Source organism: Xiphophorus couchianus, chromosome 16, assembly GCF_001444195.1.
Source record: "Xiphophorus couchianus chromosome 16, X_couchianus-1.0, whole genome shotgun sequence".
NCBI lineage: Eukaryota > Metazoa > Chordata > Actinopteri > Cyprinodontiformes > Poeciliidae > Xiphophorus > Xiphophorus couchianus.
In genome coordinates, this window is record NC_040243.1 from 9,296,612 (window position 1) to 9,310,464 (window position 13,853).

At 39.6% G+C, this 13,853-nt stretch overlaps 1 protein-coding gene across 1 annotated transcript in view; it reads right to left on the reverse strand.

Moving 5' to 3' along the window:
* olfm2a (olfactomedin 2a) overlaps positions 1-3,232 on the reverse strand; it is a 48,034-nt gene extending 44,802 nt beyond the window's left edge. The window contains exon 1 of the mRNA XM_028042716.1: positions 2,754-3,232. Coding sequence (XP_027898517.1) covers positions 2,754-2,810 — 57 coding nt within the window. The 5' untranslated portion in view covers positions 2,811-3,232. The remainder of the gene's footprint in view (positions 1-2,753) is intronic.
* Between the last annotated feature and the right edge of the window lie 10,621 nt (positions 3,233-13,853).

Consider the following 13,853-nt stretch of genomic DNA (forward strand, 5'->3'; position numbering starts at 1 on the left):
TCTCGATTCGGTTCAGTAAAACAAACATCTTTTACTCCTTTTAAAGGTCACCAACAGTGTTTACCCAAGTTGTAGCCGTGATCACGAAGGCACGGATGTTTACAGTGACATGTGACCTTTGCTATTTATACATGTTAGACATGAGTGAATTTCCTTTTAAGCAACACATTTGCATCGAATAATCTCTTCCTATTTTATCAAATATTGTGTGATGGTTTTGAGGATTTTGTGTCTGTCATTTACCCCTGCTTTAACTGTGCTACCAAATTACCAGTGGCGCAATTATTGGTAATTTTAGCAATTCTTTCTTAATAAATGTATAGTAATTTATGCTTTTTATTTCTCAGATTTATGCTTTACGTTTAAAGTTGATCTGAGTTTTTAGAAACGTTTAATTTGATCCAAGACCTTCTGATTCCCTGGAGTAAATGTAGCACAGAGGCTCTGTTAATGTTTACCTTAGGCAACTAGGTAGACAAGGACCATTATTCAGCAAACACAGCGAACTGATGGTAGAGGCCAAAAAGTAATGATATGCTTTATTTGCCTGACATAAGTTTAGTGAGATGTTTCTTGTAGTCATCTACCAGTCTCGGAAATCAGTCTTAGGAAATACAATTTGTAAAGTCTTAGTCTGTCCTTGGTGGATTTGCCTGTATGTGTGGCTCATTGGCTTGTAGCAAAGTCTAGTTTTACTTCTGCTTTATTTAGATTAGATTTTTGTAGAGCACACTATTATACAAACTGACATTTATGATGAAGTCTATGAAGGCAAACTGGTCAGATCCTGATTTCTAAATCATTTGAGATCACATTGAAGTCTTTATGAGGCTCTTAAGATGTTAGAATCTTCTTTCTGAGTGCCTCAGTATGTTTGTTAAAATGAATTTCAAATATTCCAGATATAATGTCCAAATAACCACAATTCATTGTGACACTAGAATGTTTTAACTAAAACTATAGTGGACATAGCCAGCAACTTAAAATGAGGCATTGGAGAATCTTTCAAAGGTGATCAAATGGTTCACCAAACTCCAAATCAACCTTCTTACATAGTTTTCTCAGTCCTTGGTGTCATAAACAAAACCTATTTGTTTCATCAACGATAAACCCAGAACCTAAAAATATTTTGCCAAATGAATTGGTCAACGATGTCTCTCTCTGTATGTAGGGAAATATTTCAAAAAAAGAGTGTGACATGTCTTCTTTGCTAGTGGGGGATTATGAATTATTGAAATCGGGCGCAAAATTTTAATGCAAAAGGATGTTTGTTAAAAGCAATTATTACCTAACATGTGATTAGTTTTTCCGGACTGGAAAAATATTCATGAGGTAAGGTTTGGTTTGTTCAATATTTTCTTATCATTCCCCTGCAATACAAAAAAGTATTTTTGTAAGGCTTTTGATGTATCTTTACTCAGGGTTCCAATAAATTCGTCCACGTCTCCATGAAACCACCAGTGTGTGAAAAGTCTACCAGGCTCATTAGCTGTGACAAATTGCTTTGTTCAGGAGCTTCAGGGGAACATCCCAAAAGAAAAATAAATAATATATCTTGATGTGACTTTATTGCTCGTTAGAGGCCACTCTACATCTCCCTGACGTTTGTTTTCATATTTAATGTTTTTAACGTGGAAAGTGTCATAATACAGTGCGCTATGCTTTTCAAAGATGTTGCTGCAGAGTTTTTAAAGCCCCACGGCCGGTGGCCAATACAACATATAGTGATGCCGCCTCCGTAAAAGAAGGCGCTGTCTATGGTGCTAGATAAAATCGGATTGCTGCTTTTAACCAAAAGGCGCGACACGGCGCTCTCCGTGGTGCTGGATGAATTACGGCACGGAACTAAAAGTACCAAATGGGTTTTTTTTTTCTTTTTTTTGTCCTGCAAACTGTTAAATAACAGACGAATTTCCGAGGCTTTCTTACACCTTCTAATCCGCCATTAGTTATGCTCAACAGTGGGAATTTGCTGACCAGCTGAACTCTCTGCAAATCCAAATGCTCCTGCCCTGACTAAAAGCTTTTCTGGGTCAAATAATTTACCGTCCTTCACTTCAATTTACAACTGTCACATCAAAACTCGTCAGCTTTCACCAAACGGACGCGGCTTTTCCTGGAGTGTCATGCACAGGAGCACGCCACCCATGCAGAGACACATCACACGTCGCCGGGACCCGCTGCAGTTTCATTGGCGCTGGTCTGCCACTCCACGCTAATTACTCACGGTTTCTATTCACAGCTATAAATCCCACATGGTTGCCAGCTTCTTTCATCAATTAGCGCAAGCAGTTGCAGTGATTCTCAGCGATGCCTCCTGAACCTCTCTGTCGGTGAGGTTCAGCAGGTAGACAACAACAATAACTATAGGTCACAGAAGTCACCAAACATCTTAAAACATTTAGTTTATCTCATAAAATATAGAAAAAGTTATTCTACTTTTCTGAAGATACAAGGTGCATTTAATGTCACGTCTATCTATTTAGAGTGGTCTATTCCGCATGCTGTTTTTTTTGTTTTGTTTAAGTTCCTACTTTCTTCCCAGTGAATGGCGATAATCATAATACAATGCCGTAGTACCTATTTTATAACGCGCCAAGCAATACAAAGCACCACGACTTTCTTTCTTCTAAATGATTGCGATTGTTATAAAACCTTCGCCTCCACTTTATGTTTTCTCAAAGAATGTGCACGCAGTTACCACTACAGTAACTTTTACGCGGTGCCGTTTTAACGCATGCAGGCGTCCTTACCTCGCTGGGCATGCCAGCTAACATCACAAGTAGAAACATGGCACTGAAGAGATGCATTGTCGGAGAAATGATAGCGTCCCAACGTACAGTAGTTCCGGCAGCTCTTCCCGTCTTTTGTCGTCCCTTATTGGGGCGGTTTCTCCAGACCCAACGGGTTTCCTTCAAAGCTGTGTCGGCTGTGCGCCACTAGCCTCATCACCAGGACGCCGAGGCAGCCCTCCGTGGCTTGGTAAAGCGATCAGCCGCCGGTCTACTGTGGAGCAAATAGGCGAAATACAAAAAGCTCCTGTTTCTCAGAGTGTGGGGGGTGGAGGGGAGGGAACTCATTAAAATGGTGTAATCTGTGCAGAGACAGCCGTCCCCTCCGACCCGCAGAATAACTGCGACTGAGAAAGGAGAAGAGAGAAAAGGAGAGGAGGGGAGAGTCGCAGAGGTTGGAAGGTGACTGCTGTGCTTTCAAGGTGCGGACGCTAGGAGCAGCACGTCTATGTGCCAGGAGCCGATTCAAACAAGTCCTGGTGTTTGATGCAGACGAGCTTTGTAGCGCACGCGCGCAACTGAAACAAGAGAGTTAGAGAAAAGAGAAAGAAGGAAACGCTTTCATAGATAGATAGATAGATAGATAGATAGATAGATAGATGGGTTTTTTTGCTCCATAAAATGGAATACACCTCAAGAATGGATTATACCATTTCAAAAGCATCGTGACTGCATCTATCAGCCATCCATCCATCCATTTTCTGTTCACCCTTGTCCCTAATGGGGTCGGGAGGGTTGCTGGTGCCCATCTCCAGCTACGTTCCGGGCGAGAGGCGGGGTACACCCTGGACAGGTCGCCAGTCTGTCGCAGGGCTGCATCTATCACATTTGCATTAATACAACTAATTCAGCAAGGACTCATTTCCAAGTACAATATGCCAAGATAGATTCTCCACAACTTAAAAGTGCAAAGATTATCCTTGTGTTGATTAATAAATCTTTCTGGCCATCAGAATTGATTAAACAAAGAGTCGGCGCTCTGATAAGTAACGTATTATGTGAGCAAGTTACATTAATATTTTATAGGTTGTTCCTGCAGCTTCTTGAGTATATAAAGCTATCACAACCTCTTGGTATCCCTGACCTGTCTGCTGTGTTCCTTTGCCTTCACTATGTTCTCTAACAAAGTAATGAGGCCTTTACATGACATCTTTATTCATACTGAGATTCAATTGACTCAATGGGACCTGTTTTTCAGATCGGGCGATTTCTTAAGGCAGCTGGTTGACGTAGATTTTCATAATGAAGGGCAATGGATGCATAAGCACACCACACTTTTCAGTTTTTTTTGTAAAATAAATTTAAAGCATCCATCCTTTCCCTTTTACTTCACACTTATGCATTTGTAATCCGTGTGTGCTTCTGCAAGTCTTGGCAAGGATTCTCTTGCAAAATAGATTAACCTCAGTGGGATTTTTAAAAATTGTTCCCTTTTGACTATTGCATACAATTTCAATGAACTTCCCAACTTGAAAGAGTTTGCTTTTGTAGAACACTTTATATTAATATAATAAATAACAGATTGTCATAATTTCACAACTGTTTTCTGGCCGACAACTTAAGAGTGTTAAACCGTTTAACGCTTAAAAACGCGAAATTGTCTTGAAAACCATTTAGAACGGTGATGCTTCCCCTCTCTTTTTGTGCTCTTCTTGTCCTGTGGCTGTGCACACCCCCTTATTTCCACCAGCTAGAAAACAAACAATGAGGATGTGAAGCGAGCAGATGAAGTGGAACAAGGAAGCAGTTATCTATGAAAATGGGAAAGCAAATTAAAATGATTAATGCTCCCATCTAATTATTAGATTAAAATTATTTTACCGGCATTGTAGTACTTTAGTGTTTCACCCAAATTGTTGCGTTTACTCATACAGTTATCAAGAGGTTAGTATAGAAGAAACCCACAGCTGCCAAGATGAGTAAAATCGATGATGACTCACTGCAGGAGGCCAGAGTGCAAATGCATTTAACCATCATGCTCAAGAAATACTGTACACTTTACTACAAGGCGTCTCTTCTCTGCTCCTCCTTTAGCTCTTTAATTTAATAACTTTCATCTGCTTTTAATTTTTCATTGTTTTTTTTTTTGCCAATATTGATGTGTATTATTTGTATTTTTATCTGTTTTGATTTTTTTTTTCATGTTTGTGTTTCCGATGATTAAATGTCTGTCATTTTGTTTTTGACCTCCGGGAAGCACTTTGCGTTACACCTGTTCGCATCAAAAATCCTCAATGAATAACGTTTAATCGATGGATTGTGTTCCATCTCTTCTATCTTCTCTTGACTTTTATTCTGTGAAATGTTGGAAAAGGCAGCGTTGAGCAAGCTGGAGAAATGCTTCCAACACAAATGCAAACAAAGCTTGACCCATTTGTCAAAGGAGGAGCAATTTTCTCTTTTCATCCCTATAAGTGAGTCGGAGAAGGCCTGGAGAAAGAAGGAAATAGACCCCCAGGGCTAATGTGTTTTCTCCTAGGCATTTTCTCTGTTTCTGCCATCTCAAACTGCCTGGCAGTAAATTACATTGTATATGAAAGGATATAAAATCTTACCATCCAGAACTTTCCTTTGTGTTTTTATCGCCTTCCATGTTTAACTTTTTCTCTTTTAGTAAGCATTGACAAAATGGATGATATTGATTACCGATGAAATAACACCTACTGCTTGAGCTTCAAAAATCATGCTTTTGATTAAATATTTAAAGAGCACAGCAAACATGGTGGCATTTGGACTTAATCCAACAACTGCCTGTTTCTTTGTGTTTATATTGGTTTGTGTGCATGTTTTTTTTGCTGTTTTGTGGAAATGTACAGTGTATCTACTAAAACAGAACTGTGTGGTGGAAAACAAAAATCCACATTTTTAGGATTTCACTCAAGAACAAACTAAACAGGAAGAAGAACAAAACATGGTCTGAATAAACTTTGTTTATCTAATGTTCTGGATGGATATTTATTTTGAGTTATGTTTATAGGGGCTGAATCGCACAAGTACATCAGTAAAACTTAGAATCTAGATTTAACATACAGGCAGCCTAATATGATTTTATGAAGTACATGAGTTGCTGTATTAAGTGAACAAATATTACTAAGGTCATGGCTGTTATGGACCTTTGTAATGTAACCATTGATGTCAGTGTTGCAGAGTTATTACACAATAGAAGCAAATGACCATATGCTGCCAGAGAGCAACCAGATCACTGAGTCCATAGTACTTTCCCTGAAAGACATGTGGCTTATTGAGTTCAGTCTTTGGAACAATTAGCATTGTGGCATTGTTATGCAAGCCTTCAATCTTTGACCTTTTAGTCTCCAAATAGCAGTGTTTTTTTTATCATTTAGAACAATTGAACCCATATTTCAGCTAAAGCAAACATCTTTCTCAAATCATGGTCTCTTAACAAAGATGTTTTCCTGACATTCCAAACAGTTTTGTGACATTTAGTTTACATAAAACCACCTGCAGCTACATTAGACTCTCTTGTGAGACAAAAGATAAATTACGAACACCCCTTGGCGAGCCGCAGTTGCCCTGTGGGAACTCAGTGGGAAGAGTAGTCATCTCACAATCTGAAAATTGTGGGTTTGATTCCAGCTTCCTCCTGTCACATGTTGACATGGCCCTGGGCAAGGCTCCTAATCTCAAATTGCATACAGATCTGCATAGCAGTGAATGAACGTGTGCGTTTGGATGAATGTGGCCCAACTATAAGACACTTTGAGTTGTTGGCATAACTAGAAAAGCGCAATCTAAATTCAGTCCATTGACCCTTTAAAGGTTACCAACTATTCAATTTGAATAATATATGATTAATCCTTCGGTTCACTACTGAATGTCTATCATGTCATTAGACCTCGATGTGAAGCCATCTTTATTCTGTGAAATGATTATGTGTTAAAATATATTTAATGTGCAAAGAAAGTCTTAGTAGGCAAATGTTAGTTAAAAATTTATATTTTCCTTCCTTAATCTACATCTATAATTCTTTGGTATGATAGAGGAAGGACTCTGATTGACTGACCTTGAAATCTCTTAAGTTTAAAGATTGGATGATATGGCACAACTTACATTGCTAAAAAAAAAAATCCTCTTCTGATTGGTCAGCTCTCCACATGAGTCCATTTTGTGAGACAGTTTGTGTTCTGAGCTCTGGACAGATTTTGGATTTGGCTCTGCAGTTTACAAGTACTCATTTACCTCTTTATTTGCTTTTGATTAGCATTTAATTAGGCTTTCCTAGCTTTAGGGTGTTGCTGCAGTTACTTTATACTTTTATATTAGATGCGATATATCATGAGTAAACTTATTTCCTGTTCTAAGTCTCCTTTTCTTCCTTCAGTTTAAGACTCAGATTTTTGAAACTACTGTGATTGAGACTAAATTGATTTTCTTGATGAGTGAAACTAGTTTAATGAGAAATAATACATTTAACCAGAATCACGAATGTTATGATTCAGGTCATCCCTTGCACACTAACACACTGGACTAAATCACAGGAGCTTAAACACTCAAAATATTACAGCAAAATCTAGCAAAAAAATAAAAAATTGTGCAAACATTACAGCATGCAGTTCTTTCGTGCACTCTAAATAAATTGCTATTCCATTTATATCGGAAATTACTCTGCAGCCTCCTATGTTGAGTCTTCACACAAACCAGCAGACCGCCTCAGCTCATCATTTTTCATCATGGAAAATTGTTTTCTGTTCCGGAGTACCTGTAGTTTAGATCTTCAAATAAACGGTTAAGGCATTGTTGCTTTAAGTACTAATCATTTGATTCCATTCACCGAAATTCTGAAATGTTTATTTAGTTCAATCTGCATCAAAAGGCAACTTACCAAGTTGACTCATATCTTTTAGAAAGAAGAAGAACCACCCAATGTCTTTTCTTTTTGTATCAGAAGACTCATGTTAACAGTGATGAAAATCAACCAACCATTGGGTCAGAGAGTCAAGAGCTTTCTCTGCTGAGTATTGAAACACTCACGGTGCCAAGAAAGAAAGGCATGAAACATTCAGTGGCTGCCAGAGGATGGAACTAAACATGGCTTTTCACACCTATTGTTCAAGGTAGCACTTTACAATCTGCAAAAGACCAAGGCAACAAAGACAAGGACAGCTCAAGTTCAGCCAACGTTTGCTCAAAGAAACTCTGCCAGGTTCTGCGCCTCATTTTATTCCTGCACACATCATCTGTCACTTTCCAGAAGAATCCGACGGCGAGATGTTGGTAAATGCAAAACATAAATCTTTCCCACAACAGACTTACAGAAACACAAACAAATGAAGGGTGAGGGGAATAAAGGTTGCCAAATTAATCAGGACGGTCTGCCAAGAGCTCCATTTTTTTTTCATTGTATTTATTTTTTTACGTTGAAAGCACACAAACACATCTGCCCATCCCTCACTTGTTCTTGTTTTTCTCCCACTGCCAGGTCCCCCTATGTCTCAGTCCTTCATATTTTTCCCCCAGAATGACCAAAGCTGAGATGCTCCCTGGGTTTTACTCAGTAACGCTTGTAGTGCTTAACTGGTTGAAAAGATGATGCATAATGCGAGGGGGGAAAAAACACGGGGGAACCGAGGTCCACACTGCCTGCGGCAGCAGAAACCAGCAGCTATTTGTTGTTGACATTTTTCTCTACTGCTTTTTTCTGCTCCATTGAAACTGTGGCAGCTTCCTGTTTTTTCATGCATTCAGTTTTTTTCTCTCCCAATGAAGCCTGTCTTGGCTGCAAAGTTCCTGAGCATCACAAGATTTCACTCTCTGCTGCCACACTCTAGAGGGTGAGTGCAAATGGATGTGAGTGCGTGCCCATGTTGGTGTGTGCAGCATGTACCCAGTGGTGCAGCAAGCTCTGGTGAGGAAGCAGAGCTTTGATGTAGGTCTATCTAAAAGGAGTGCAGTCAGGTTGCCTCCATTAGAGAAATCAAGCATATGTTTTCTCCCTTTGTAAATAACCTGCAGCACCCAGCACACATCTTCCCTTCCATCATAGTCTGATAGGAGTCCTGTTGCAATTTGGGAAATAAGTGCCAGGGAAGATATGATCCTGAAATCTGAAATGAACTTGGAAAGGAAAGGAATGGAGAATGTCTTATTCAACATCTTTTAGCTGTGAAGTCCTCTGTCCAGTTCTATGGGGCTTAGAAGAGAAGTACTCAAAAACTCTTCAGTATCATGACAGCCTTGTGCCTGCTTTTAAAGTAGCTATAGTTGTCACATCTTTTCCATAACAGTGTTCTTTGTTAACTCTCACCTCTTGCTGTATTTTACTTCCCAGTAGCCCTTTGAACTGACACGTCCAAGCAAACAAGCTGCATGTCTGGGGCTGATTTCTGCTAGACGGTGGGATCCATCCGACTGTTTTATAGTTGCAGCACCTAAAACAAGCGAGGCAGAGATAAAAAGCTAGACACTAGTGGGATAAAAGAATGGTTTTACATAATTAAGCAGATAAAAGTGATTACAGCAGCTTATCCATAGAGCACGAACTGCGCATATTCAGCCTCATTATGAAGTCAAAGACTCCAAACTGTCGCTTATGACTTAATTACAGTTTCACCATGGAACAAATGCTAGAGCCATTAAGGCAATTCAGAACCTTTTCCTGATCACAGTCGTCAGATGGAGTGCGTTCTTTCCTCTTTAATTTCTCCTTTATCTTTGTTTTTTTCCTCATTTTTAATCATGAGGGAAATGCCCCTGACTTCTTAATGATCACACACTTCTTTATAATGTACCTCAGTAACCGCTGTTACCAGTGTTAAAGAAAGACAAGGAGGGAGGAATAAAAAAAAGTTAAAAAATCCCAATAAACTAGCAATATGTCCCCTTGGACTTGACATGCTTTCACAAGTCTTTTGCAGGGCTTCTAGCTGTGTGGTTGTCAAAGGCTGAGCTTGTCCCCCAGGCTTCCACAAACTCCTCAGAGGTGGGCCAGCAGGCATCTGTGTGTGGACTCAGCAGTTCCTGGGAGTTTTTATTCTCTGTTCTCCTTCTGCATTATTGAATCAGTCAACTGCTTTGAGCCTGAACCTGGATACAGCTGAGAGCAACATGCAGATTTGATGAATCAATATATCCTAGTGGAGCTGTTTGGGAGATGGGGACACTTGCAAAAAAGGATCAGATAGAAACGGAGCTGTGAGTGTCTACTTGGTGTCTGATTTGCTTGTATCTTAAAGGCGACGCTATAGATCTTGACACCTATGGACAAAGGTCCAAGCATACTGCAAATTGCATATTATACCAATCTATGCAGATAAAACACACACACATGTACAAAGCAAACAAAGCACATGTACTGTGTGCCTTCCCCTGAAGACCTTCATTAGATAAAAGGAAAACAGCTCTTTCCAGAGCTGCAGCGCAATTATTCAGCGTAGTCAAGCATGTCTCTGTGTGACAAAGCAAATTGCTTTTTCAGTTTGCTGTTCCTGATACAGATAGAGCTTTCAAAATCTGAGGGGAAGCCTCACGCCACTGCTCCCAGTGCTGCAAGAGATGCCAACAGTTATTTTCCACCACTGTGTGCGCTTGTGTCTGCACGTCAGACGGCTCAGTACGCACTATTGTGTGTTGTGTAGAAGGAGATAGATACGCTGCACATAGTGATGTGTGGCAGCCTTTAAGAAATCATGGCTTGATTGATAGAGGTCTAGTGAGGAGTGGAGCATTTGCTTTAAATAAGAGAACCTTGTGTTTTGTACACTGTGAGGAGATTTTCAGTAAAAACAGGCTTTTAATGTGACAATCCTTCATGCTTTGCAGCAGAGAATCTAACCTTCACTAGAGTTGTTTGTTCAAATTTGTTTGTGTGTGTTTTTTTCCACTAACAAAGAAATTGGTAACAGTACTGCAGTTTTTTTTTCTAATGAATCCATTAAAAATGTTAATTAAATCTGATTTTGCAGCTCTGTAAGTGTTGAGTCCTTGTTGTGAAGGTGATGGGTGAGGGGATTTATTTGAAAGTGGCCTGAGAGATACATGGCCTCTCCCGCGGGACTGGCAGATGATTATCCCCCTCCTTCATGGTATGCTGAGTGAGAGAGCTGTTCTCGGCCACTGACTCTTTATTTATCTTATCCCTGCACCCTCCAGCAGGCTCCCAATCAATAACAGGGGACCTGGAGCAAGAGAGGGAGACACAGGACCAGTCATCTCGAATGAGGCAGGGGGGGCAGAGGAAGTGCAAGGACAGAGCCATAGTGTGGAAATTTATTTACGCTGCCTGCTGGTTCGTGGCCACACACAGGGAGACAAATGTTTATGGGAAGCTTCAGAAACCTCCTGGGTCACTAGGAACTGTGTCAATTGATTTTGTGATGATTTTCATTTCTGTACAAACCTGACTTTATTTGTTGGAAGTAATTTTACATTTTGATCACGCAACTGATTGCAATCCAAATAAAGGGCAATGAGACATGCAGATGTTGTTGAGCTCTGCTTTATTTCTTGTTTAGCATTATTCAGTGTCACAGTACGCGGAAAGCAACTTGAGACTTTAACAATTTGCTTGTGAGTAAATGTTTTGTAGGTTATTCCTCCCTTTGAAGGTTTTTAAGCCTTTCTGTCTATGGGAAGACTGTGCATTAGCTTCTATGCTGCATTGTTTTGCAACACACTCAATATAAAAAACACTACATATCAAATGTAAAAAGAAAAAAAAAATCAATTTTCTGGTTAGACCGTTGCCATAGAGACATGTTGTTGTCATGCCAACAAGGTGGCCAAAGTAAAACGTGAAAAAACAAAGGATAGGGTGAGTGGATCAAACCAAAAATGCCCAAACTTTGCTGTGGATTGACAAGGTGACGGCTATGTGAAGAATCACTGGCTGCTCAGGCTGTGAGAGCTTGTAGCTTAGGTTTTTCAGTTTAGCTCCAGGTGAAAGCTAATAAAACAAAAAATAATAAATCTTTTGGAGAAAGAAGCTTATAAAAAGAACTAGAATTGGCAAGAAAATGGAGCTAAAGCTCTCTATTGTGCCATTCCTGGTCTGTTTAAAAAGGCTGAGGAAGCCTGGCCGGACACTTAAAAAAAAAAAAAAAATCTCAATTTATGCTGTTTGGTGGTGTCCAGATGTGCCTGGAATATCTGATGAAATTCCACTGATGTAGTTTTATGCCTGCAGGCTGTGGAAGAGATTGAGGGATTGTGGAAGGCCAGATAAGAGAAAGTAAGTACATAGAGAAAAGCTGGGGAGGGGATGAAAGAGACAATGGAGAACGATTCAAAAAGAGGGAAAAAAGCTTTGACATATACTGATAGAAGACTGGGATGTGCTAAAATGAGACTAACAATATTAGTGAATGGATGAAAGCCAGAAAAAGAGAGAAACTGAACAGGATTGGGCTCAGTGGAATCCAGTGACCACTCCAATTATCGTCTATTTTCCTCCAAAACAGTTGGAGTTTTTGTAAGTCTGTCCCTTGGGACCCAGACTGCTCCTCATTTTCCTCAAGATTCAATTCCACTCCATCTCCCTCTGTCTTTTACATATAAAACACTTTCCTCAATTATTCCTCCGACATTCATATCTGTATTATTTGACTCCTTTGCCTATTCAGAGTGACTGCTCATTTCGCCCCACTCCAGTGTGACTAGAATCAATCCCTGGCTCATTCCAAGATAGGCAGAAAGAATGAAGGCGAGCATTTGTGTGTGTGTTTGAGTAGCTGTGTGTTGAAGGCACGAACAAGGCTGACGCAAAAAAAAAAAGCAGACCCACAGTGAGAGGGCAAATTCCTTTTACAGCAGCATGCAGATGAGTGTTTGTGAGAGGGCAAAGAGGTATACTGGAGTGTGTGTTTGGTGTAATGAAGGTGTTTTCAGCTCATCTGTGCTCTTTTCTTCCCCTTGTTTAGGACAGCATGGCTTATTTGAGATCAAATGAGGCTACAATTACACGGTGCATGCCTTTCTCTTGTAATTGATTTGAAGCAAAAGTAGATTCCATCACAGGATTAAACCACGGGGTTTATCTTCTAAAGCTGCCTTCTCTCCTCTTCACCTCTTTTTCTTGCGTGGTGTGTCTTTAATAACTAAAGTGTTGCTTTGTTATGTGAATTCAGGCCACAGCTGCAACTCATTACTCTCCCTCTCCATAAATACCTGGCCCCTGCATCCATCCCGCTCCTACATGCTTAGTGCGTAACCCAGCAGTCAGTGAAACATTCTCTGTGGTTTTTGTTTAGTTATTAGTTACAAATTACTTTGTTCCTCCTTTGCCAAGAATCACAAATTGCAAACCTCTTACCACCTGCTCCTGGTCTGGATCACGTCACCCAGTTCATATTCCAGGACTCCCATGCCAAGTTTACCTTGCATAAAAATGTAGTCAAGCCATGCCAGACTTCTAAATAAAAATATTTGTTTTGCTTTCATGAACGTATTACCAAAGCTTTTGCTGTCAAATCACGTTTGAGGCAATGTTAATGGCTAAAAATGTTATTTTATGTCAAATGATAAAATTAAGTTGCAAATTTAAATTATTTCATTGCTAAAGTTTAGTAAAATAATGAGAAATGGAGTTAACAGAGAGTTTGACATGACTGTGGAATAAATAAAAATTAATTTGAAACATATACACAAAACTGACATGGAAAACTTTCTCTTTTTTTCCAAATAGCAAAAAGCAAATGCATAGCCTTCTTTGTGTTCAGCATTCCAGGTCAAATGTAAAGTTGTGGAGAATAAGACGTAAAACACCTGAAACTTTCTTGTTTATAAAATATGGCAGAGTTCACAGGGTGCGGATACATCTGCAAAATACTGTAATAGAAAGATTCTTGGGCCTTTAGGACTTTGAGGAGCTCACAAAAAGTAACTCTGTCAGTGTTAATTTCACCTACTTCCCAAGAATATTACTATTTACTATTAAGAAATAATAAAATGTATGCAATGAGATGAAGCTATGACTTAGCAGAAATATAAAGAATGTTTGTTTTCTCTAATATGAAGCCTACGCATAAATTCAAACTGGAAGACTCTCTAGCCCAACCTGCATTATCCAATCGGCGCGTCCTGCTCATCATCGACGACCTATCAACG